The sequence below is a fragment of the Chanodichthys erythropterus genome, chromosome 12, assembly GCF_024489055.1.
Source record: "Chanodichthys erythropterus isolate Z2021 chromosome 12, ASM2448905v1, whole genome shotgun sequence".
In the NCBI taxonomy this organism is placed as follows: domain Eukaryota; kingdom Metazoa; phylum Chordata; class Actinopteri; order Cypriniformes; family Xenocyprididae; genus Chanodichthys; species Chanodichthys erythropterus.
This window is the reverse complement of record NC_090232.1, coordinates 38,342,612-38,368,712: the sequence shown is the minus strand read 5'-3', so window position 1 is coordinate 38,368,712 and position 26,101 is coordinate 38,342,612. Positions and strand designations below refer to the sequence as shown.

Below are 26,101 nucleotides of genomic sequence, written 5' to 3'. Positions count from 1 at the left end.
GATGGGAGGTCCGACTCATTCCCGTGATTCGGATCTTTCCCATTATGAACCAGTTAAAAATGTCAATAATTATATATATATATATATATATATATATATATATATATATATATATATATATATATATATATATATATATATATATATATACTCCCAGGAAATGATAATAGTAGCCTAACATTTATGAAAAAAAAAAAAGTCGGTCAATTATTGATTTGAGAACCGCTAATTTTGTGAACCAGTTCATTTAAAAAAGATCCGACTCAAATGAATGATTCATTTACGATTCGGACATCGATACACCCCCCGCCCTCCTCTTCCTCCCTGAGCGGAGCTCCGCACGTCGGTCGGGACTACAGACACACACATACACACAGAGCCATGGCCGAAAACGCCGGCTTGGAAAACCATCGCATCAAGAGCTTTAAAAACAAGGGGCGAGATGTGGAGGTAAGTCCACCGGAGACTTTGGACTCTGGGCTTTTCTCCCAGTTCATTTTCCTTCTCCTGAGTGTCTGTGGTTCTGGTTTTATGGTGTCGGATCGGAGCGGGTGTTTGTGGACCCAGCAAGAGCATCATGCGGAGCGGGCGCGGCCTACACAGAGGCCTCTTTAAACACACATTTCCCTTCAATATTCACAAGTTAATCGCGGCTTATACACGGACTTGAGCTGTTATAGCGCATTATTTAGTCGTGTAATATTAAGACGGGTTTGTTTATTAGGTCGGTTTGGAGGCTCAGAAGTTAATTTTCCATTTTAAATCGCGCTGGGCCAAAAAACATGCAGATTTATCGTGTTAGCATGTGTGCTAACTGGTTAGCAAGCGGCAGTTTAATCGTCTACTAGTACTTTTATTCGTGTTTTTTCTTACCCATACTTTTTAACATTCGTGTATAGAAGTTAAACTCCCTAAGCATTAGCAAATAATCTGAAATATAACTTGCGAACCAGATATATGCGACAGAGACAGGTGTGTTAATACCGGCTTCAGCAAGCTCTTCAGAACTGAACTAGTGACCAGTCATACCTCAACATCTGACCTCTTTATTGCTGGTTTGGACACGCCAGTTTAGCAGCACTGCTGTAGTTGATCTTAATGTACGTGTTCGTTGATTAGACCTGGTTATGGTGGTTTCATAAAGATGTCATTGCGAAATGTCAGTTGCTTAGCATCTTTTCCTTTTTCAACCATATTGTCCTTTGGTGTGGTAGTTAGCAACTAAACTTCACCTGTAGGTATGCCAGAGCTACATAAGCCCGATTTTATTACCTTTAAACTGGAATGAAAACCTCCAGATGGTAGTGCTCCTGAATCATACCCCAATGCAGGCTGCATAGAGGCGACCTAGAAATACTAGTAAGCCAGGTTGTGCAGTAAGATGATGGATTATATAATACAGCAATGGAATTTTTCGTTCTTTACCACAGTTGCCTTTGGCTTACACACTAGGGGAATACATTTATACAGTGTGTATTGTTTAAGTATTATGTCATGACTTTCAATTAATCCTTCCATTAAGCTGTCCTAGAGGTGGGCGATATGATGATGATGATTTTTAGACCCGTCATTTATATGAATAATGTATCCATGGCAGTGAAACACATCAGCAAATAGTAATTAGGTTTGTCGCTACACCAAATAGTTATAGACTGAACAAAACTTCAACCTATAAGTATATCCTCCATTGATTATATATTATATAGCAAATCTCAACTTCTTGATATCATTGCAAAATGCGAACTTTATTATTGGCCGGAAATATATTTAAATTCTGTCATTAATTACTCAACCTCATGTCGTTCCACACCCGTTAGACCTTTGTTCATCTTGAGAACACAAATTAAGATATTTTTGATGAAATCCGAGAGGTATCTGACTTCCCCATAGGTAGTAATTTAACCACAACTTTCAAGGTCCAGAAAGGTACTAAAGGCATCCTTAAAATAGTCCACGTGACTACAGGGGTTCAACATTAATGTTAATATGAAGCGACGAGAATACTTTTTGTGCGCAAAAACAAAACAAAAATAACGACTTTATTCAACAATATCCTCTTCTGTGTCATTCTCATACCTTGTTTACATCCAGCACTTCCAGGTACTACGTCAGAACGTGACTTATTATTGGCCGAAGCTATTCATGTGAGCAGCACGACGCATGCATGTGATGCTGACGCAGAAGCCGGCCAATAATGAGTCTGCGTTTGGAACGACATGAGGCTGAGTAATTAATGACATAATTTTCATTTTTAGATAGATCAACGATATCGCTGGAATCCCTTTCGGAACGATTTTTCCCAGCTGATGAACTATAAAAACACTGACAGCCAATCGGAGCCCAGCAGACTTTAAAGAGCTCGAGCATTTAAAGTGGCAGACGACAAAACTGCAGGGTGAGCTTAGAATAAACAGAACAAGATCGTCCGCTGGTGTTGGTGCTAATGTAGTTATCATTATAGTTATCTTTATAGCTATCGTTCTTGGTGTGAACAGGCCTTAAGACATGAAGATATTCTAAGCAACATCATTTTCTGTAAAGCTGATTTGAAACAATGTGTATTGTGAAAGCACTATATAAAGTTGATTCGACATCTATAACCAAACACACTCAGTTAAATTAAGAAACATGGCAGCTATCTCATCAAACGTCACGTCTAACCCAGAGGACCACCATAATGAGTGTTCAAAGTCACTTTCAAATGAGTATTATAACATTTAATGTGTTGCGATCACATTTATGATGAACTCATTTACTTGCATACCCTGTTGATAGTAGACATCATTATCATCTTCTGCCGTGGGCTCATCGGAGTAACCCCTGAGGTCTCCTTGAAGATTAATAGTGTGAATTGACTGCAACTGACTATAGGCTGCTGGTGTGTGACTCAGCCGTCAGACACACATGGCTATGGATGAAGCCAGCAAAGCTGTCGCCCTTCTGCAGCTATTCTGGGAATTTGCAAAGTAGATTCAGATTTCTCATCTTGTGTTCCTATGAGCGAAGGGCTCGTGCATGACCCATTTGATGTGGCCAGCAACGGACTGTGGAACTGTAGGATACTTCGGCTCATTAGCTGCTAGATTTAGCCCATAACAAGGATGTACTTGTCTTGTAGCTAACTAAGAGAATGACAAGCGCTTCTGTGTTTTGCATTGCTAAGTGGTTGTGGAAAAAGAAACAAAGCCATTTGATTTGTCTGCTGTTTCACATACTCTCTTGATGCCAACCTCAAAAAGGGTCAAAAGAGTTTGTTAAAATTTGCACATTATATTCAAAGAACATTTGTGATTCGATTATTGGGCTAGGTATTGATTTGGATTCACAAGCTTCTGATTTGATTCTGATCTCGATTCGATTAATTTGAGTTTAATTCTTAAAGGGGACCTATTATGCCCCTTTTCACAAGATGTAATATAAGTCTCTGGTGTCCCCAGAATGTGTCTGTGAAGGTCATTTATTATAGCTTGTCAAATTTGCCCCTATTTGGGTTTGAGCAAAAACACAGTTTTTGTGTGTGTCCCTTAAAATGCAAATGAGCTGCTGCTCCTGGCCTCTTTCCAAAAGAGAAAGCAGCTTGTGCTTTAGTTGCTCAGCAACAACAATGCTGGAGAATCTCACACAGCCAAAATGACGATTGTCAGTAACAGTGTTCAGGCTTACATTGTTCAAACCAGAGTTGGACATTGATGGAGAGACAGGAAGAAGTTACAACTTTTAAAATGCAACTGGATGTTTCTGAATGGTTAGTGGATACATTTATTGTAGTTGCTGTGGAGTTGATTCAGCTCGTCGACTTCCACTTAATCTTTTGTGCAAAACCCGTATGGATTATAGCACTTAAACATGGAAAAAGTCAGATTTTCATGATATGTACCCTTTAAAGAAAAATCTCAGCTAATGCTGTAAACTATGCAGGAAGGGCATCCTGCATGTTGGTACATTTACTATAATTTTAATGGTTTAGATTTACAACAAACTATTACATTCAATTGCTATTTAAATGCAAATCTTAGTTATGCAAACATTTAAATTGCACATAAGGCAGTTTTTATATTTAATGAGTTAATTGTTTCTACTACAGTTTGTTGTTGAAATATAAATGTTATTATTAATGTTATTATTAAAAGTTCTCAGAATTAAAGATATGTTTAAAAGCATTTGAAGATTTTTTATTTTTTTTTGTCAGATCCCTTAATTTTGATGTTAATTTAAATTTTTTCACCAGATATGTATATTGGTTCAAAATATCGGTTATAGGTCTACTTCATCTGTAATAATCGGCACCTGCTCTGAAAAACATATATCGGTCGACCCCTAGTATGGAGATCTACCAACCTGCAGAGTTCAGATCCAGCACAACTGTCTGTAATTATCAAGTGCTCCTAAAGATCTTAATTAGCTGGTTCAGTTGTGTTTGATCACAGTTGGAGCTGAACTTTGCAGGAATGCAGATCTCCAGGAACAGGATTGGGCTCCCCTGCTATAACTATTAGTTAGTGATGGGTGGTATGACGATATATATCGTTACCAAGATATAAAATGTGTATCGTTAGAGATTTTGCTATATTGTGTATATTGTGGTATGTAAATATAGCACTATTGAAACTATTGATGAGTGATGAAATGCATTAGGGGTGCAATGGTATGCGTATTCGTACCGAACGGTTCACGGGGCAAATTCCAAATGGAAGTGATCATCCCTATGCCCTACTCCCTCCGACTTTGAAGTGAGCAGGGCACGCGTGTGTGTAGCCATTTAGAATGCACTTGACAAAAGGAGCGGCGTAATTTCCTACATTTTATATTTTTAAAAGTTTTATATATATATTAGTTTTTATATATTTTATGTAGCATAATTTAAAAAAGTTTTTAAAAAATCTTCAGTGGAACATCCCAGCTGAAGATAATGAGGAAATTACGCCGCTCCTTTTGCCAAGTACATTGCAAACGGCTACATAAGGCACGCGTGTGCCCTGCTCACTTCAAAGTCACCACTTTAAGGAGGGAGTAGGGCAATAGGAATGATCACGTCCATTTGGAATTTGCTCCGTGAACCGTTCGGTATGAATACAGGTACCGTTGCACCCCTAAAATGCATAAAAAGAGAATATAAAGAGCAGGATGTGCATGTTAAAAAGAGTTATAAGTGCAGTATATCCTGAAAAGGAGCTTGGTGCGGTGCTCGAGGTGACTGGCACACTGCCAAAATGCTAGCACGGAAAGCTGCCTCTCTGAGAAGACGATCTAAAATTTGCGATGTGCTCGATGTTAAGCACAATAAGAAGTAAAATATTAACTCAATGCGGTGCACACGCTGACTAATGCACTGAAAGCTGTGTTTCTCAGCATGTGATCGTGAATTCAGATCTCTTTCATGTCTTATTACGCTTGAATGGTCGAACAGGCTGCACATGCAATTAAGCCAAAATGCTCATCGTGTGGGCTTTTCGTGTAAACACAGCTGGTTATGTCTCAAGTGAAAGTAAACAGTTGGATGTAAACCGGATGTGTATCAGTATATTGGATTTGTGCGTTTGGTCTTAAAGTGACAGCAGCCTAATATACCTACTTGCTGCTCAGTGTCATTAATGTGAATCAAACAAAAGAGAAAATAACTTGCTGCTCTTGACTGAATAACTTTTTTTTTTTTTTTTGCTTTAATAAGAATAAATTTATTTAGTTCATATACAGTGAAGACTATTCAATATTTTATTTTAAATTTGATTACATTTCTGTACTAATTCTAACTACGTTAAATAAACCTATTGTACATGAAATACTTTGTTTAATTCATATTTTTTTATAAAATGACAAATATAAAAATACCATATTTGGTAATAAAAATAACTATATACTGAGGCTATTTTTAATCAAAAGTAACAAAGAACTTAGCTTATTGCGATTTATTGGATGGCAGACTTGCTACAAATAATGTTTAGTGAAGTTTTGTTCATGCATTAACAAACAACAGCATAGGCTAAGAGATTGTTCTTGGGGTTTAAGAATCATTATGGAGATAATTAAAATGTAGAATGTGAAAATGTAGAACCCAGCCCTATTGAATTACATTAAAGGGTAAGTTTACCCAAAAATGAAAATTCTGTCATTTATTACTCACCCTCATGTCGTTCCACACCCGCAAGACCTTCGTTTATCTTTGGAACACAAATTAAGATATTTTTGATGAAATCAGATGGCTCAGTGAGGCCTCTATTGCCAGCAATGTTACTGCACCTCTCAAGATCCATTAAGGTACTAAAAACGTATTTGAAACAGTTCATGTGACTTCAGTGGTTCTATCTTAATATTATAAAGCGATAAGAATACTTATCAAAAAACAAACCAAAAAAAAAAAAAAGACGACTTTTCAACTATCTATATGGGCGGATTTCAGAGCTTCAGAGCTTTAAGAATCGAATCAGTGAATCGGAGTGCCAAAGTCACGTGATTTCAGCAGTTTAGCTGTTTGATAGGAGATCCAAATCACTGATTCGAAACAATTTTTTTAATTTATTTTTTTGGGCGCAAAAAAAGTATTCTTATCGCTTAATAATATTAAGATAGAACCACTGAACTCACATGAACTGTTTCAAATATGTTTTTAGTACCTTTATGCATCTTGTGAGGTGTAGTGACATTGCTGGCAAATAGAGGCCTCATTGAGCCATCTGATTTCATCAAAAATATCTTAATTTGTGTTCTGAAGATGAACGAAGGTCTTATGGGTGTAGAACGACATGAGGGTGAGTAATTAATGACATTATTGGGTGAACTAACCCTTTAAGTACTTTCCTCAGTTAGCCTACATCCTGCTATTTTGCATGTGCCAGAAGTTTTAGCTAAAACGTGCTGTTTAATTACATTAGATTTACACATTTTGCCAACTTAAAATTGCATTCAATAAATTTTATCATGTGTTTTCCTCAGGAATTGAACCCATGACCTTTGTGTAGCAAGCAACATGGTCTAAAAATGAGTCAAGCCTGATGTTTGTGGCTGTTGTGTAGTCAGCCTATTTATTAGTATGTCGTGGACCTAACAGGAGTGAGACAGCGTGTCCTCAGACCACGCTGGCAACCAGACAAGCACATGCACACATACTGTGTCATTATGCTGGTCTCAAGGGTGTCAAGCTGTCATGTCACCGTCGAAGCATCGGTCCGCTGACTCCTGGAGTGCTTCCTCTCGGCTCTGCCCTCCTGTCATTCTGCTGTGACTCATACATACCGCATGCGTCGCTAAAATACTGTCCATGTTGCGAATTCAGGAATCCGCGTTGTGCTGGGAATTACTTGTTTTTATTTGGATTCTTGAAATAGGCGGAGCTGTGGCCCAGTGTTAGTTCATGCCATGGTGCTTTTGCAGGTGAAACCAGTTCAAATCTGGCATCAGTTGGAATACAGCTTTAGATGTCATGTTGCATAGATTGAATTCTAAAAGGAACACTGAACATTTGGAAGGTTTTATTTGTGTTTATGAACACATTGATAAACATGCATTTAATGCACTGTAAGTCACTTTGAATCAAAGTGTGTGCCAAATGCATTCCTGTAAAATGCATAAATTGAACTCTTGCTTTGAGTATTCAATAATGGAACTTCCTGATATATTTAATTAGTCATTCAGAAATAAATGCTGTTATTTTGTTCTTTTCTGTTTCCCTTTCTTGTTTGTCAGTTTTGCTTTTACATCCTCCCTTCATGACTTTTGGATTGCATAAGACAGTGTGGGTTTGCTGTAACATGAACTAGGATGCCCAGTCACAAGATCAAATCCGATCCGTTCCACCATCCCCACCACACAGCATGTAAAGTCTTTGCATCGTTGGCTGCTGATGTTTTTCTTTTTCCTTATATATCCCATTGAAGTTGTATATTTAAAAAAAAAAAAAAAAAAAAAAAGAATTAAGAATTAATTGGGGAGCAGAACCGTTTGCAATAAGTGACCAGACCTGTCCATCTCGTCATAAAGTCGGAATGAAATGAAATGAAATGAAATGCAAATTCTTCTTATATACTTTGTAAATGCATGTTGTAGATCTTACTGTGAACAATCATTTAGTGCGCTTATGAAATCTCACATTTATCTGCATATACTTTTGAGTGCAACCAACGACTATAGAATAACACAAGACGCATCACTCGTATTGTTTTGAATGGGAGAAAGTGTAACACGCAGTATGGCGGAACAAGTCCCGCCTTCTAAATAAGAGCCAATCGCCGATTGGTACTGTCATCACGTCACTGCAGCGGCCGTTAGAAGCTCCAGTTCCTATAGAAAAAGTCAAACAAGCGCTTTCTATAGAGACGGGTACTTTTTTTTCTTTTTTTTGTCATGATTCTAGCGTTCAGAAACAAAATTTATGAGACAGTTGTCAGATTTCATTGGTGATTTCAAATATGAAGTTTAATCAAAAGCTTGGCAAACAGCTTTGGAGAATTTGATGTTTCCCCATTCAAAGAGACAGGAGCTGCACTTGCATGCCCGAGAGGCATTTCAAAGATGGCCGTCAAGTGAAATGACGTGTCTTAAAAGGACTTTAGTGCAGCACACTCAACAAAATCCAATCAACAGTCCCTGCCCTACATTTTTTTTCTTTTTACATTCCAATGTACATCACAATACAGAAGAAAACATTTAGTCACTATTTCATTGTGACTTTAATATGTTTTGTTGCTCCAGACATGTTCCGTCTGGTGCAGATGTGTGTTCTGTTGGATTTTGTGGTACAGTTCTAATAGAATGGCCACAAAATGTGATTGTTTAAACGGAGGACTGAGTGACAGCTGGGTTCTGCCGTTACCATGGTTACTACGGTTGGTTGCCTCTTTGTTCTGTTGGAGTGGCAAGACTTTGGTTGGCATTAATGTAGCATTTTGTTTGCATCATTACAGCCCATTAGAGGGTGTCACCATGGCAGTGTGTGAAGCAATCACTTTTTAAATTTGATTGTAGATTTGAACAAGTAGCTAAACCAAAGTATTAAACATAAAGCAACCACCCACAATGCTTCAGCAATACGAGAGCACCTTTTCTTCATCACTTGCAAAACTCTAGTTGTCTTAGAATTTCTTTTTGTCACTGTTTATACATCAGATATGTTATACTGTGCTTAACCAACCTATTTCTCTTGTTCTTTTTCAGACGATGCGAAGACATCGTAATGAAGTGACGGTAGAACTGAGAAAGGTAAGTTCACACTTAAGGGTCTGTCATTGTTTTGGGTGTATTTTCATAGTCACAGTTCAACTGCAAGTTTCCTCTGGATGGAATATTAAAGCTACAGTGCGTAGCTGAACATTGCATTCTGGTGCAATACATGTGACTCATCAGAGAATGTTGGTTGAAATAAACCAGACTTACTGATTCTCATCCTCTTTAGTTTTGTTGTTTGTTTTTTTTTCATTCCTAAATAACTATGTGCGCTCTCATCAACAACACTAGGTTGTTTATTGTGGTGATTCAGTGAGCACTTAAGGTTTGTATTTAGTGCTGCATGTAAGAGCTCTGAATAGTTCCTCAGTCTCATTTAGGGCTGGGTGATAAAGCTGAAAGGAATATATGTTCACTGGCAGTATTTATGTATTTGCTGTGAAATTATCTGAAATTTCAGTTATGTAATTATTGAGCTTGTTAGGTTTTAGTGGCTGACTCAGCCTTTTGAATTGACTCACTGAAATGGAGTTTGAACTGATTGACAATAATAAAGTACAATATTTTGCTGCTGATAAATGAGAGATGGAATTAAAACATCTGTTTCTCAAACTAGCCTGACACAGTCTTTAGGAAATGTAATCCCCAGATAAAAAGTATATTCATTTTAATATTGTATTATATAATCATGTTATATAATATAAAATCACAATAATTATGCTGTAAATAATTAGTGTATTTAGTGTATATATATCGCCAGTCCTAATATCATTTGTTAGATGTCACATGCAGTCCTCCTAACTGACCCACCTTGTGATTACTTCTTGGCATCACTCTAGAATTAAAAGGGGCTTTTGCACTGGGTAGTTATAAGCACACATTTATAAGAACTAGCCACCAGGGTGGTCCCCTGAAAACTAAATGTTCCCCCCAGGGCCATTTTCCAAAGTCAACAACTGGAAGATGGAGGACAACGTGATTAGAGCTGTGTTTTTGTTAAAAATATTTCGATATGTATCGATACTGAAATATCTGAAACAGATCCAATACTTCTTTTCTGTAGTATCGATACACTGATATACAGGCTGTGCATTCTCACTCTCTCCTCTCTGATGCTGAATAGACACACCCCGCCTCCTGTCATCTCATTTGCGCTATTTGTAGTGGTGTTGCTTGTATTGCGCTTGATGGTTACTCATTCCCGCAGGTTTCACGCTCACACCAAATCGCGCACACCACTGATCTATATAAGTGGAGCGCACATAAGCCTCCTCTCAAACAGCTTGCGAGTACCAAATTGAGTTATTTGGCATTGATCTGTATGTACTTTTTACAATGAAGACTGTCCGGTGTTATTTTACATTTTGATCTTTTAATTTCTGTAGTATTTCTTACCTGAATACTACTGTTAGACCCACCTGAAAAAGCTTTTCGTTGGTCTCTTTATTCTATTGATTTCATTTGTGCTATTGTTTGCAGTTTATTTGTTCTTATTTTATTACTGACTATTTACTTCTTTTTTTTTTTCTTTTTCTTTTTTTGTAAATTTAGTTCAGCGTTTCAAATAAAGCCTCCCTGCACTGTGTGGAGCTATTGCAACAAAATTACCCAAATAATCAAAAAATTATGAGATAATACACACAAATATATGGCAGTTTTCCCCATGATATTCAATATCGATATTTTTCAAAGTCTTGCATCAAAGTTAAAAATTCCAGTGTTTCGTGACAACACTAGTGTGTCGTGGGTTTTGTGATAACAGAGATGGAATGTAAACTTGGAATGTATAAGTTATGCAATTATATGTAATATGTACGTTGCGTAATATATAAATATGCGATTGAAAGGGCAAAAAGGAGGGCTAAGAGATGAAATCCTACAACAGCAGTGCTAGCCTACATATCATTGAGGCTGAGAAAAGAACTCAACGCCGCAGACAAAGAAAAGAAGTTAATGCTATCCATTTGCTGTTTTCCATTTTCATGGAGTAGGTATGTAAACTGTGTTTAGGTGGCTTTTTAAAAATGGTGGGTGCCACTGTTTTGTATGGAATGTGTTCAGCCAATCAACTTATACTTGCATCAAAGAAACATTCCTATTGTGCTGGGTTAGACCCTACTCTGAAGTAGGATCTAATTTAGTCCCTCCAAAAGGTGTTCCTATTACTAAAATCATTCCCAGATTCTGGTGGTCCGGTACTTCCACACAGAGCCATTGCTAGGGTATCCGGGTCCCCAGTGCGGGTTGCTGTGGGCCTCCCTCAGATGAAATCGCGGTCGGTCGGTGGGTGGGCAGTGGTTTGGGTTTGATTTGTTGCCCTTGATTGAAATGACAGTAGCCCCCCGAAAGCCGGAGGCCCCTAGAATATTCCCCACCTTTCACCCCCATAGCGATGGCTCTGCTTCCACCAATAGTTAAAAGAACTATGAAACCATTCCTTTGGTGTCGAAGCCAAATTGTGGGTACATTCCTGCAGGAAATAAAGAAGCATTTATAGCTTAAACATGGCCTCCTTTTGGCGTCTCTTAATGCATTACAGTAGATCTAAGCAGGTGGTGATTGCGTGTGAGTGTGCACTTTGCTCTTGCCTCTTCTGTTCTGTCTTTCCTGTAAGACGTGAGCCTCGGAAGCAAGGCATCTCACTCTGTATATGGTGTATAGTGACAACTCTGATAGCGTAACCAATTGTGACCAAACGTTGTACATAATGAATTGGATACCAACAACCAATGGATCCTGCTGCTTTGTCAGACACACGATCTGATCAACACCAATAAGTGAGCAAACTGAGAAGATAAGTCTTAACACGATTTCAGATATTTAGATATTCCCTCTAGTTACCAGTCATTTGTGTCAAAATGTTGTGGGGGGGTTTTCTTTCAATTTAGCACAATCATGACTAATGTTGTGAGTAGTCCTTGCATGTCTTGTTATTGAAGCCTTCACATGGCTTTGTTCTCTCAGCTGGTGAGCTGTTTCTGTTGGAAATCTGGTTTGCGCTTGCAGTATTTGGGTCACGCCATCCATGGTCATGGGGCCCCTGGTTGGCTGCACCCCAAGAAGAAGGTTTGTCATGAGGGGCTTCCCTCGTCACACATATCTCCCCTCCTCCCTGCCTTTTGGAATGGAACTCAGAAGAACCATAGAACTATGTGTTTTTCTTTATTGATTTTTACATCTAATAAAAAACTGTAACGGATCCCTACTTGATAAAGTAGCATGTCATCACCAGAAGCAAAGCTGCCGGCAAGCCTCTGAAAAAAAAAAAAAGTCCATTAAGACAAATGGCTACCATGCTTTGTGTCGCAGTCTGAGTGGGTAGAAATCCCCTGTTGATCTGGTAGGCTAGAGTTTATGTGGAGCAAAAGTTTAGTCCCAAAGCCTTGATGTTGATTCATTTGGTGCTGGATTGGGTGACGCAGCATGTCCTGTCCATATTAGGCGGTTATACTGTCAGCCCAGAGGAATTGGACAGAATGCTGCTGTGCTCTGTGTGTGTTTGTGTGTGAGACATTCCTCTGTGCATTCCTGTTTGCTCTAACATTAGCGTCACAGACCACTCACCCTCGCATTATTTTCTCTCACAGCCTAGAACCAGAAGGGACTTTCTGTGTCTTTTTTTTTTTTTCAGTTATTTGCCTTTTTTTTTTCTTTTTTTTTTTTTTTTTTTTCTTCAAGGGTTTGATATAGTGCTATTGAATTTTATTTTAGTGACATCAACAGCAAAATATTCCATTTAAGGGTTTCATGAGAAAATACATTTTTCTCAATCTTTTAAAATAAGATTTTGATGCGCTGTGGGAACATACTGTAAATTTCTGGACTAAAACTTCCCACTGAAAAACCAATCAAAAACCTGAGACATTTGCACATAACTGCCCACATTAATTTGGGCTGCCCCCTAATATTCGACAAATCGTTAGTCGACTAGAAGAGGCTTAGTCGACCAAAAATTTCATTATTCGGTTAGTCGCAGGAAGAAAAAACCTTGTGGAGAAGTGAGGGACAGATTGTGTTAACGATGGGTCCTTGTGGTAATTACTGTATGTCGGGCAGGAAATCCAAACGTTCACCTATCAATCATCCATTGACCTCAAATATGGCTTATCATTTAAAACATTTAAGTAATAGCAACTTTACATGGCTGCTTTTTCTAACGTTAACATAGTGCAAATTTATCTATTATTAGGCACATATCCAAGTGTTTGTGTGGTGTGTGGAAGCTAAAGTATTAGCACACTTACTGCATGACATGAAGGCGCCGGCGCGATCAATGGCATTTTTTTTCCTGATAACAGGAAACAAATTAAAATACTTGGCATATTTGGTCATACAGATAAGAGTAATACATCATTTGAAAACTGGTCCACTTTTATTTGTGTAAACTCACAGTAACAAGAAAACGTTGGGCTTTCGAAAAATAAAGAATAAAACAAGATGTACTTTCTGCCATCTTGGTCTCTGTGAACTTGTGCACGTCACAAAAATGAACCAAAATAGGCTACTTCCCTCAGACATGAGAAATATATCTATAGAAAGCTTTAAATGTCAAGCGATTGTCAACCAATTCAAGTGGAAAACAAATATTCTCAGAATATGTAATCCGTATGAAACGTAAACTTGCTTATAGGCGTGTCCACTACTGCGGAGATGACGAGTCAGCATTGTCGACTTAATCTTTGCAGCCGAAAACGGAAAATATTATCAATAAATGATTAAAATGTTAGACAGACTCCTTACTACTTTTTTTTTTTTTTTCTCGACACACATTCATAATCATTACTTTTGTGCACTTGAGCACTGATTGGGTATAATGTATGTATGTATATATATATATATATATATATATATGGCTCATTATTATGATTTATATGGCTAGTTGATTAATCGCTGAAATGAACTACTACTAGGGCTGTTTCGAATTGCCATTTTTTGAGCTTCGAAGCTTAGGTGGCAATCAATATCGAATATTCGAAGCTTCGGTGGGTGGGGCTAAATATATAATAATAGTGTCGGTTTGCATTTGTATCATCTTTCACGACTTCACGTTTCACTCTTCAGCATCGTAAATGTGTTGCGGCAGACCCAGTGGAGTGCAGTGTTGCATTTGGTGCAATATGATTAGGTGGCACACATTCTTTAAATATTAATAAACATTTAATAATCTTTTAAATAGTACAGTTTCCGGTACGCATTACACGGGCAGGTTTATGCTCCGAAAACGGACAGTGCACAAGTGATACAAAACACAAAGTCTGTTGAGAGCATGAACTTTAATAAGGTATTAATAACGAACATTTCTTTAAAACAAATGAATCCCAAAACAGAAATTAAATTAGTAACACAGTGATTTCAACGAACTGTAATAAATAAAGAACACGGTAGCATGCTTATACGCTTATAACAGTTGAATAAGAATAAATGAATTGTTTTTAAAATGACACAAAATGTAATATCTATTACAATTAGTTTTATTCTATATAAGGGATTTATTCTTATTCTGACTTTTTGTTGATTTAAATCTTTAAAATGCGCGATGCTTTTATTGAAAGCATGTTGCGGTGTTTTTTTAATTTATTATTATTAGCCTGCAGTTTGTTGAACTACATTCATTTATTATTCGTAAATGTAATAATTACTGACACCGTAACGGGTTGGCTATTTAAATTTAAAGTAATTGTAATAAATTTTATTCACTCCCTTATATAGAATAAACTGTAATAGGTTAAATAGAACAAGGTAATGTTAGCCTAGCTAGACAGCTCGACTCAAATGCTTTGGTTTCCAAAACGAAGGCAGAGTTCCCACTCCTGAGATATAAAGTGACAGGTGACAGCCATATACGCCTCCATACTCACGGAAGTCCAGATGTCCATTGTGAAACTTAAGGCCGTAGCTTTTTCAACGAGAGCATAAATTTGGCCTCGCAGATCGCTGTATTTAAGAGACAGGGTGTTTGAAATACTGGAACGGTTTGGGACAGTGTAGTCTGGCTCCATTATCTTCATTAATTTTCTGAAGCCTTCGCCTTCAACTACATTAACGGGCCTCATGTCCATAGCGACAAACTCCACTATGGCATTTGTTATCTCTCTCTTTCTTTTCTCTTTTAACAGTTTTCGGAATTGCAGGATCTGCTGTGAAGTTTTGTTGAGCATGTTGATGGCTGCTAGCCTATTTATCATAGCAAATTGAGCGCATAAAAGCAGTTTTTTTTTTTTTTTTTTTTTTGCCGCGTGCTACTTACAGAACTCAGGTGATTTTTCAAACTTGTGGTGCTGTTGTGGTAGGCCAGTTTCAAATCGCATATTTGACACACTGCCTTTGTCTTTTTATCCTCACTTAATTTAAAGTGCTCCCAAACAGCTGAGGTCTTGGGCATTTTGTACCTATTCAGTATGAGATGAACTAAATCACTACGTTCGCCAACGGGCGGTTCAAGCATGAGTGAGAATGAGTCCGCGACGGAAGTCACGTGTTGGAAAAAAAAAAAAAAAGAATATTCAAATCTCAAAACTGAAAATCGAATGCCACCCCACCGAACGAATATTCGAATATTCGATTATTCTAGTACAGCCCTAACTACTACTAGTCAACTAGAAAAAATCTTTAGTTGAGGGCTGCCCTAACATTTAATATACCAACTTACTTAGTTTTCCGAACTTGCCATGCCTCTTTATGTTGAAATAATAAGGATGAAGTACTTGGGATGCTTTCTAAACATTAGAACAACTAGCAAAATATGGTAGTCTGTCAAATAAGGTTTGTCTGGCTCTTTGTATCACCTTCCGCTCTGCAGTTCATTCTGAAGGATCCCAGTGTTTAGAAATGAAACAAAATATAATAATTTTAAGTAATTTCATTCTGAACTCTTAGTTTGGGCACATTGAAGCCCTGTATTTAAGGGAAAATGTATGATATAACCTCTTTAAAATTATAGTTTATTAAAAATAAATACACCTTTATTAATTATACATGACATTCATCAACTGTGTATTCTATAAGTTCCTCAAATGTATTGAGTCTGTAAAATCACAGATTAGTTGGTGTTTGTTTTGGTCTGTGTGATCTCAAGTATTCACAGAGGACCTGATATTTATTTGATTTCTCAATCCGTACAGAACAAAAGAGACGAGCATCTCCTGAAGAAACGAAATGTTCCACAGGAAGAGAGTCTGGAAGATTCCGATGTGGACTCTGACTTCAAAGGGGTAAGAGGCTTTCTTCTCATTTCATCTCCCTCCATATCTTCCATTTTCTTTTATATAGTTTGTCTAAATTTTTCTCTTCCTTTTCTCCTCAGCAAAATGTAACGCTAGATGCCATCTTACAGGTAAGGTTCCACCGTGCTGGTGTCTGATAAATAACCGAAGGTCAGCGCACACAGCAGCACTCCACTTCACAAAGTGTGTGTGTGTGTGTGTGTGTGGGTGTGAGCACTGAGCAGACCCTTCTTCCTCATTCTCAATTTATCCTCTTTCTTTTTTCTACAGAATGCCACCAGTGACAATGCAGTGGTGCAGCTCAGTGCAGTTCAAGCAGCCAGGTAAAGTGTTGCCATTTGGATATGAAAAGATTTGAATTTGTTACACATGAATGTCTTCTAAAAACATCTCTCATGATGAGTCATAACCTCATTCCTCTCATAACCTCAAGTCAACATATCAATATGGACACTTTTTGGTTTAATACACATTCCTATTCTTTATATACAATGATTCATCAGTGCATGTGAGTCTAAAGACAAATTTAAGTCCTACACTAATTTTTATTCCTCGTTGAATATAATTACGGAATGTGTCACATTTTGTTGATTAATGTTAAATCGGCTGAATGTGAAAGGCATAACCCAAAACACAATGGCATACTCTGTGAATTATGCTTGTAATTAAATATAATTAAATATGTTTTGCTGGATTTGTCTCTTTGAAATGGATTGCATTAACACTTCTGACATGTATTTGCCGTGCCGGATAGTGACTGACAAAATGCCTTACTGTTTTTCTCTTTTCCGTCCTTGCAGAAAATTGCTCTCAAGTGACAGAAATCCTCCCATAGATGACTTGATAAAATGTGGAATCCTTCCAATCTTAGTCAAATGCCTGGAGAGGGATGACAAGTGAGTGACACTGCGCTGCACTAAATGAAATTATTCAAAACTTAATGAAACCTTTTTTAATTGTGCTGTTTGTGTACAAACATGCATCAGAGTTAATGAAGTTCTCAATGTCATCTTGAATGATGGTAGAGAAAGTGAATGAGATAAAAGAATAAGGGATGAGGCAGAAGGTGGATGTTAGATGGAGATCTTCAAGTGAGAACACTACAGTTCAAAAATTTGGGGTCAGTAAGATTCAAGATGCATGAAATTGACTAAAAGTGAATTTATGATGTTACAAAATATTTCTATTTCAGATAAATGTTCTTTGAAGTTTCTATTCATCAAAGAATCCTGAAAAAAATGTATCACGGTTTGTGTCCACAAAAATATTAAGCAGCTCAACTGTTTTCAACATTGATAATAAGAAGAAATGTTTCTTGAGCAGCAAATCGGCATATTGGAATGATTTCTGAAGGATCATGTGACACTGAAGACTGGAGTGATGATGCTGAAACACATAGACAGTAATGCTTTAATGATTTTTAGGTGCGTTTAGTCGTGGCTTTATAGGTCCACCAAAGTGTTACACCAAAGTGTTATTCAGACTTGCTGAATCAGACACAACTTGCTCGGATTTCACTGAGCCCCTTTGTTTTCTACACCCTTATTCAGCAACAGCAAAACAATGAAAAAATTTAAGTCAAGTGGTGAGGTTTCACAGAAAGTTGACCAATAGAAATGGGTGTCCTTAGGCGAGTGTCACACCTTTCTCCATGACCCGCCCATGCTTTTTTTTTAGGCAATGAGAAACAATTTCTTCCTGTGAGTCATTTGACATGTTCAGATTTGCTGACTTTGGAGGCTGTATGGTCAGTTAGCAAAATTAAGTTGAAGTTACAGAATCTTTTAAATACATATTAATGAGAAATAAGGTTTGGTACCTGATACACAAATGGAAATCCCCAGCCATTTTTAAGATCTTTGTCCTTTAATCATATATGACTGGAAAAAATCATGAAAATGCATATTGCATATATATGGGCAATAGTTGTTGAATCACTTTGTGTTACAGTGGATTGACTCAAATTGAAATCATTGCTTTTGTCTTCATGTCTGACTCGAAATGAGCCAAGAACTGTTGTGTACTTTTTAAAAATTATTTATAAAGGTCGGTTCTGGCTACAAACACAGAATCCTGTGGGAAAGTCCTGCTGAGCCCTTTTCAGAGTATCCCAGAAGGTCATTTTGTATTCAGAGTGGTCACAGAGGTGAAGTGTTGTTTACTACCACCTCAAAAGCATCTGAACTTCTATTTCTCTCTCTTTCTTCATCAGTCCTTCATTGCAGTTTGAAGCTGCCTGGGCTTTGACCAACATTGCATCAGGGACGTCTGCACAGACACAGGCAGTGGTCAAATCCAGTAAGTTGTTTGGACAGGCCTTTGTCGACTGGATCAACCTGTTTTGACTTTGTCAGCTCTGTCTGTATTTGAATGCTCTGCTCTCCTCTCACTCTCTCTCTCTCTCTCCCTGTCTGTGTAGATGCTGTCCCATTGTTTTTGAGACTTCTCCACTCTCCTCATCAGAATGTGTGTGAGCAGGCCGTGTGGGCGCTGGGAAACATCATTGGTGAGTAACTGTGAAATGTCCTCACACTGTTACTGCCTCTGAATTTTGTAACTAAAGAGAACAACAATTTATATAGACACCAATTTGAGTGTAAGTTTTTTTCTTTTCTTTTTCTTTTTTCTTTTTCATTCTCTTGGCAACAAAAACCAGCTAATAAATGTGAACTTTTGGATGTCGTGCCCAGAGCAGCTGCTGCATGCATATTGGTGGCGTTAACACATTGAAAGCTGTTGGCTCAACCAATGTTGAACACCAAAGGATCAAATAAACTGTTTTAGATTCAATTTTAGTTCAGCTCACAAGCCTTTAAAGCTTTACTTGTGTTGTGCCACCTATAGTACTAGAGTATATTTACAAAAAAATGCTTTGTGTAAATAAGTTTTGGTTTCTTTTCTCGTATAATTACTACTACTGCATTTGAATTTCTTCAATAGTGCACTGACAATTAAACTTAGAAATTTATCCCAAAAAATTTGGATCCATATCATTTGAGGGTTGTAACAGCTGTGATGCTCATCGCTAGTGTTATTTAGACTTTAACACACGTTTTTTGCTTTATGGGCCTTTGCAGGTGATGGACCTCAGTGTCGAGATTACGTCATCTCGCTCGGTGTGGTCAAACCTCTCTTGTCATTTATTAATCCTTCCATCCCCATAACCTTCTTGAGAAATGTTACCTGGGTCATTGTCAATCTGTGCCGAAACAAAGACCCACCCCCACCCATGGAAACAGTACAAGAGGTGAGAAGTGTGTGATCGTATGTACGTTTAATACTTTTTTAGAGTTGGTAAAAATGATCTATAAAATGTTTCATTGAATATTATTTAGTAAACAACAACTTGAAGGGTTTTTAAAATCTAAAACAACACTTGTGCTTCGTTCAAGTCCAATTTTAGACATGCACACGCAAACTTCCCTAAACGTTTCCCCTTGGGGGAATTCCCACCGCCATTTTGAAGCATGTTCAACTTCAAGTGGACGAGGGAAGTTTACTTGGACCCTCGACCCCTCGATTTCAACCGAGGGAGCGAGTCTACTCAAGATGTAAACTTCAGGCAGATCAATAGACCACAATGCACCATGATTGTGACATCACAACAGGTCGCGCTTAATTTACCCCCACCCCACACAACTCTATAGTGTATGATAATGCCCTTATTTTGACAATTAATCCACATTTAATACTTGTTACTAGCTTAAGCTCTTTTTTTTTTTTTTTTTTTTTTACACTGTTATATTTTACTGTTATTTTCATGTGTATTTTTAATATTTGATATTTAATATAAATATATTCATATATTCATATTTAATATTTGTTTATATTTCTTTTTGTTTTTTAACAGCCCAAGCATACATACAGGCCTATAAAATGGTTTGAAGAACAAATTCATAAGGGAAAAACTGTAAATAATAAATCCACTCCATATCAGATTCCAAGTGATCAAGGGATTAGGGCATTCCATTTAAACACATTTCAAGGGTTCCGCCAGTAGTGGGCACTCGTTCAGCGTAAGCAAATAACGTACATCCAAGTGAATGAGACGGAGGGAAGATAATGAGGGAAGGGCACAAAAAAATTGGTCTTAAACGCAGCCCCTGTCAATGTTAACAGAGATTACGAAAGTGTTTTTACCATATCACACTGTATTTATCTCACAGTTGGTACAGGCCTGACTGCTGAAGTGCACAGAAATACATAAATTTGATTGGCTAAATTGATCCACTTAGCTGGCTGTTTGACTGATTGATATGCATAAAAAGCACTTTATAAACTGGCATTTAATGCAGTGAAGCACCACCCTGCCACAATTTTTAAATCTTAAAGTGTGTGCAAGATATTTAATTCTTGCCTTTTAGACTCAACCTCTCTCAATAATCTAAAGTCTTTCTGTTCACTATCTATTCAGTCTGTCGGATTCACATATCATGTTGTGTGATCTACATGCCAATATTTTTTCTTTCTTTTCTCCTACTATCTGTAATCTGGAGGTGTAGCTTTGAGCTGAAGGCAACATATTGTACCTCCTGCTGCTAAGAAATCATTAGACTGGTGTTTTCACTCTGTGTTTTTGTGTGTGTGTGTGTAATATAACAACTCTTTCATTGATGGCAGGTCTAATGAATATTCTGTTTTCCTACAGCTGACTTCATGTTTGCATGCTGTGTGCTTATTCTGACAATCTGGTGGTTTTAAATGAAATATCAGCTTCTAAAATTTCAATTTTTCTCTCACAGATTCTTCCTGCCCTCTGTGTACTCATATATCATACAGATATAAATGTAAGTACAAGATGTAAACGTTTTGTTCTTAATTAAATTAGTGTAGTAATGTACAACCAGCTGGTTATCATCACATAGTAAACACTGACAAGTTTATCTGAACCTTGTGGGAAGCGAAGAGGTATTGAATTGTCTTTATTTAGCAATAATGATCGGCTGTCTGAACATTTATCCCAGTTATTGTATGGTTACTTATCAAATAAATGTATATTTCAAATAAAATTAATATTTTATGTTAATGTATTATTTTACTTTGGCTTAAAGCTTCCGGAAAGAAAGAAAAATAGTCCTTTTGACCTCTCATTGCTACAACTGACCAATCAGATGGCTGTATAACAAATGATAGAAACTGAGACTCCCTTTAAGAATACTAAAATCTCTTTCTGTCTCTAGATTCTGGTAGACACAGTGTGGGCTCTGTCATATCTGACAGATGGAGGTAACGAGCAGATTCAGATGGTAATAGACTCAGGTGTCGTCCCCTTCCTTGTCCCACTGCTCAGCCACCAAGAGGTCAAAGTTCAGGTAAAAATAATGCTGATTTTTATAGTAGCTTCCTCCAAAACCCGAATCCGGTTTCTGATAGTGTTTGTGTATCCTCTGCTCAGACCGCAGCGCTGAGAGCGGTGGGGAACATTGTAACCGGGACGGATGAGCAGACTCAGGTGGTGCTCAACTGTGATGTCCTCTCTCACTTTCCCAACCTGCTCACACACCCCAAAGAGAAGATCAACAAGGTGAGGCGGACACACACACATCCCATCTGATCCTGTTTGTGTGAAATGTAATCAAGATGACGAAACCCAAACATTTACTTGGCTAATTTCCTAAATGACTCCAGAAATCTCTCCGATCCCAGTTTTAAGCGCTGTGGCTCATGTTTCGAGTGCATCTGTGATGTGTCTGTTCTTCCCTGCAGGAGGCAGTGTGGTTCCTGTCCAATATAACAGCAGGAAACCAGCAGCAGGTGCAGGCTGTAATAGATGCTGGTCTCATACCCATGATCATTCACCAGCTTGCCAAGGTAAGATGTTATCTGCGTACATCCACTTTTTCCCTTTTGCAGTTTCATTTTAGCATTATCACCACCTTACTTCAAATTTGCAGTACTACCAAAGACTGTATATATGCTGTGGGGAGTCCAGTTAAGACACACCCCTAAATAAACAGTGATTTGCCTTTAAATTTGATGTCTCATATGTATCTTGGTTTTCCCAAACAGGGTGATTTTGGAACACAGAAGGAAGCTGCATGGGCCATCAGCAATTTGACAATAAGTGGAAGAAAAGATCAGGTATGAACCATTCACATGTTGAATCAACAATGAATCAACTAGTCATGTTTTTGTTTTGTTTTTTCTCTTCATTGGTTATTTTGCTGTAATTGGCAGGTTGAGTACTTAGTGCAACAAAACGTGATCCCGCCCTTCTGCAACCTGCTGTCAGTGAAAGACTCTCAGGTGGTCCAGGTGGTTCTCGATGGACTGAAAAACATCCTCATCATGGCTGGGGAGGAAGCCAGCACAATTGCTGAGATCATTGAAGAGTGTGGAGGTAATGCATGCAGTGTGGAAATGAGTAGTCATGGTTCCTTCATATTTAGACTGGTTGTATTCTGATAAATGACCAGTAGTTTAGTCTGAAATGATCACATCTGCACATTCACTGATTATTTTGTTGAATAAAAGGATCATCATTAATAGTCTTGGCTTCTGTCTTTCAGGATTGGAAAAAATTGAGAACCTACAGCAGCATGAAAATGAGGACATCTATAAACTTGCATTTGAAATCATCGATCAGTACTTTTCAGGAGATGACGTGAGTCTCAAACTGTTGTTTCTTGGCATGTGTCTCGGTTTCAACCTTCGGTTTATGTGGCCCCGGTTTATTTACGGTCTGTGGCCCTGTTTCCACCTGGTATTACGATTTGTTTTGGTCAATCGGATCACACGTGGACAACGATAAATATGGGGTCTAAAACATTTTGAGCTTGTCCACTTTCGACCACTTCCAGAGGTAGTTGAAAACACATCCGACCAAGCATAATGTTCTCTCACCATTCCTGATTTCTAACATGCACTCACCATGTTCGGCCGGTCTTGCGACTATCAGAGCAAAAACGAAAGCTGCTGCTATGTGTTTTCCTGTGGTCTCCGGTCATGTTCATATGTAAATTGCACAAGCTTATTTTGTCCATTAGATCAAAAGATCTGAAAAAAAAAAAAAAAAAACATATATTTACCTACCCAAAGACCCTCCCCTCAAAGAAATCAGGACAGAAGTATCTGAAAGTGGACAAAAGAGATGGATTAAAACACTAAGTGTAAACGGGAATGTGTCTCCTCGTCCATTTGTGATCCGATCGATCAAAACGCATCTTAATACCAGGTGTAAACAGGGTCTGTGGTGTTATCAGTATAGTTGTGGTTTGGACTTTCCTATTTTTAAAGAATTAGAGTGACTATTACTACTTTGTAGTTGTAGTTATCATTATAGCGATTGTCCTTGGTATAAACTGGCCTTAATTCTGCTTGTAGATTGATGAGGACCCCAGCCTGATTCCTGAGGCCACCCAAGGAGGCACATTTAATTTTGATCCAGCCTCCAACCTACAAACCAAGGAGTTCAAGTTCTAGACAACCAGAACTTCGAATTTAGGAACGGTGGGTTTCCCAGCTGCTCCTCAACCCCTGCCACCTACTGACCCATCACCTACCAACCACTCACTAACCAGAAAAACAAACCAATCACCATGCTCAGAAATGACACTCGCTCACACAGAAGAAAATAGCACTGAAGGTTTTGAGTCTCTGTCTCAACGCCACTCAAAACATGGATGGATCTCAACAACCTCAAAACATGGAAGAGAAAAAGAACAAGACTCATTATACTGCAGTTGCCAAAAAAAAAGAAAAAAGAAATATATTTTGCTCTTTCTTTCACTCACTCACACACCTAGATGAGCATGAACAATAATAGGAACTTCTGTTGTTGTACCAGCCATCATATCAGCCAAGGAAGATGAAAGAAAGAGATATTCCTGAAATATAAAGGCAGGGATTTTTCTTTTGTTTCCAAGAAATTCCTTCCCTCAAAACGTTGCATTTCTGGTGATGATCTTCGAGTCTCAGACAGACACCCAACACGATACGTCCAGCCTCTACTGTGTTAAGCCATTTGGACCCCCTCCCTCATTCATCTGAATCTGTGACCTAGCCTATAATGGGTTATTCCATGGAATATTATTCAAATGGGGGAAGGGAGCGTCTCTAAATATGTGGTGTGCAAACAGAACTTAAATTATCGCCACCAATTTTTGCTTTTTCTTCATCCTGAAATTATGGATATTTAAAAAAACAAACAAAAAACACTGAAGATAATGAAGAAAAAAAAATTATGTCAGCAGATCACACAAACTTGAATGGAGAAAATCTCATCTGAGATGGTCAAGCACCCTCATTTTTAAAGTTCTGCAGCGATAGTGTAGTGGACATTCATTGTGCCGATCTTTTTGGTTCGCAATTGGACTGTCGGACGTGTCAAAGGAGGATCCTATGTGAGATGATCATCAGTCGGGTCAATTTGGCCAGGACTTTTAAAGGGTCGCCCCAGCCTTTGGAAGTTCTTTGAGATAACCTTAACAGGTCTTTCTTCTTAACAAGGGTGCTCTGGCAGCGCTCTTTATTTTCCGGATTCATCTTCTCTACTTCCTGTCTGTAAGCATAGTAATAAGTTCTTTGGGATAAGCCCAATTGTAACCGGTTGGAGGATATTTTCACTAAATCAGTACATTTCAGCACTCGGTAGTCAAAACCACAAGAAACTTTGCAACAGTGATTGGATTGTGAATTCTTTTTTTGTTTTGATCAGTGGAGCTTCCGCTTTTGCAGTTTTTCCAGTCTTACGCGCACACTTTTGGGTTTTTCCCGTTTTATTGCTTAATGTAAGTGGAGAGCGATGTTCGCTTAATTTTGACTATACAAGCAATGGGAAAAGGAGATCCATGACATTGTGGTTCTTTTTTTGTTTAGTTTGTTTTAATCTTATTTCACTTGCTACAAAACCTAATCGTACCAACTAAAAATAAAAGTATATTTCTTGTTTAGGTATATAATGAGAAGCTACCACACTTAGGTCCACTAGACGTTGTTGGGACGCTACAGAACAATAATAACAACGTGATTTTTGATTTACAGCCATTAGGGGTAATTTTTTTTGTTTGTTTATTTGTTCTTTTTTGTTTTAACTTTTGTTTTGTAATGGCAAGTGATTGCCATTATTTGGAAAGTGGGCTTTCTTACTGTTGTGACTGGACTTTTTTTTTTTTTTGTTCTTTTTTCCCTGTGCATTGGCTTGTAAAGGGATGTATGGGGAAAAAAATGCCGTTGGACTAAAGTAGTTGTGTTTGGGCCGCAAACTGCTGAAAAAAGACAGTAAGGAAGCTAAAGGCAGCCTTGATGATTTTTGAATTAGCCATTTATTGTTGAACAAAAAGAAAAAAACTGGTTTGAAATTCATGAACTTATCTAGTCAACTAGAAAACGAGCCACTTTAAAGATGTTTTGTCTTGTATCAGAAATGGATACAAGCTTATTGCTTGTTGCAAGATTTTTACTTGCTGAAGAAAAAAAAAATTAATCTAAAAAGCGACAGATCGCATTTTGGCCTCTGATTGTTTGTATGTTTTTATAAATTTTAGAACTGAATTTCTCTTTAAGGTGGCTCATCAGTATTTTTTTTTCAACTCTTGTGCATATTAAAGATAAAGAATGAGTTGAAATTCATTGTGCCTTTTGTTTTTCATTTCAAAGCAACTAAAAAAGGTTCATAATGCCTACCACGTTGCATTGGAGCTGCTTATAATATGGGGTCTTTTGGGTGTTATATCTGCCTATCTCTGGACTTTATGATGAGACGTTCTCTGGAGTAGAGTATA

The 26,101-nt window shown here is 37.8% G+C and overlaps 1 protein-coding gene across 1 annotated transcript; it reads left to right on the top strand.

Moving 5' to 3' along the window:
- The first annotated feature begins 334 nt into the window (after window positions 1-334).
- On the top strand, window positions 335-25,950 carry kpna3 (karyopherin alpha 3 (importin alpha 4)). The gene is made up of 17 exons (XM_067405332.1): window positions 335-450; window positions 9,148-9,192; window positions 16,278-16,367; window positions 16,460-16,489; window positions 16,650-16,702; window positions 17,180-17,275; window positions 18,592-18,677; window positions 18,799-18,885; window positions 19,457-19,626; window positions 21,122-21,166; window positions 21,560-21,691; window positions 21,775-21,903; window positions 22,086-22,190; window positions 22,389-22,460; window positions 22,557-22,719; window positions 22,889-22,983; window positions 23,703-25,950. The coding sequence occupies exons 1-17, from the start codon at window positions 382-384 to the stop codon at window positions 23,799-23,801; spliced, it is 1,566 nt and encodes a 521-aa protein (XP_067261433.1). The 5' UTR covers window positions 335-381; the 3' UTR covers window positions 23,802-25,950.
- Window positions 25,951-26,101: the final 151 nt, after the last annotated feature.

Excerpts from the sequence above, each read along its gene's own strand:
- kpna3 (XM_067405332.1), top strand. The coding sequence starts at position 382 with ATGGCCGAAAACGCCGGCTTGGAAAACCATCGCATCAAGAGCTTTAAA. Across the intron at positions 17,276-18,591 it reads TGCCTGGAGAGGGATGACAA|TCCTTCATTGCAGTTTGAAG; the intron begins GTGAGTGACACT and ends TTTCTTCATCAG. Across the intron at positions 21,167-21,559 it reads TATATCATACAGATATAAAT|ATTCTGGTAGACACAGTGTG; the intron begins GTAAGTACAAGA and ends TTCTGTCTCTAG.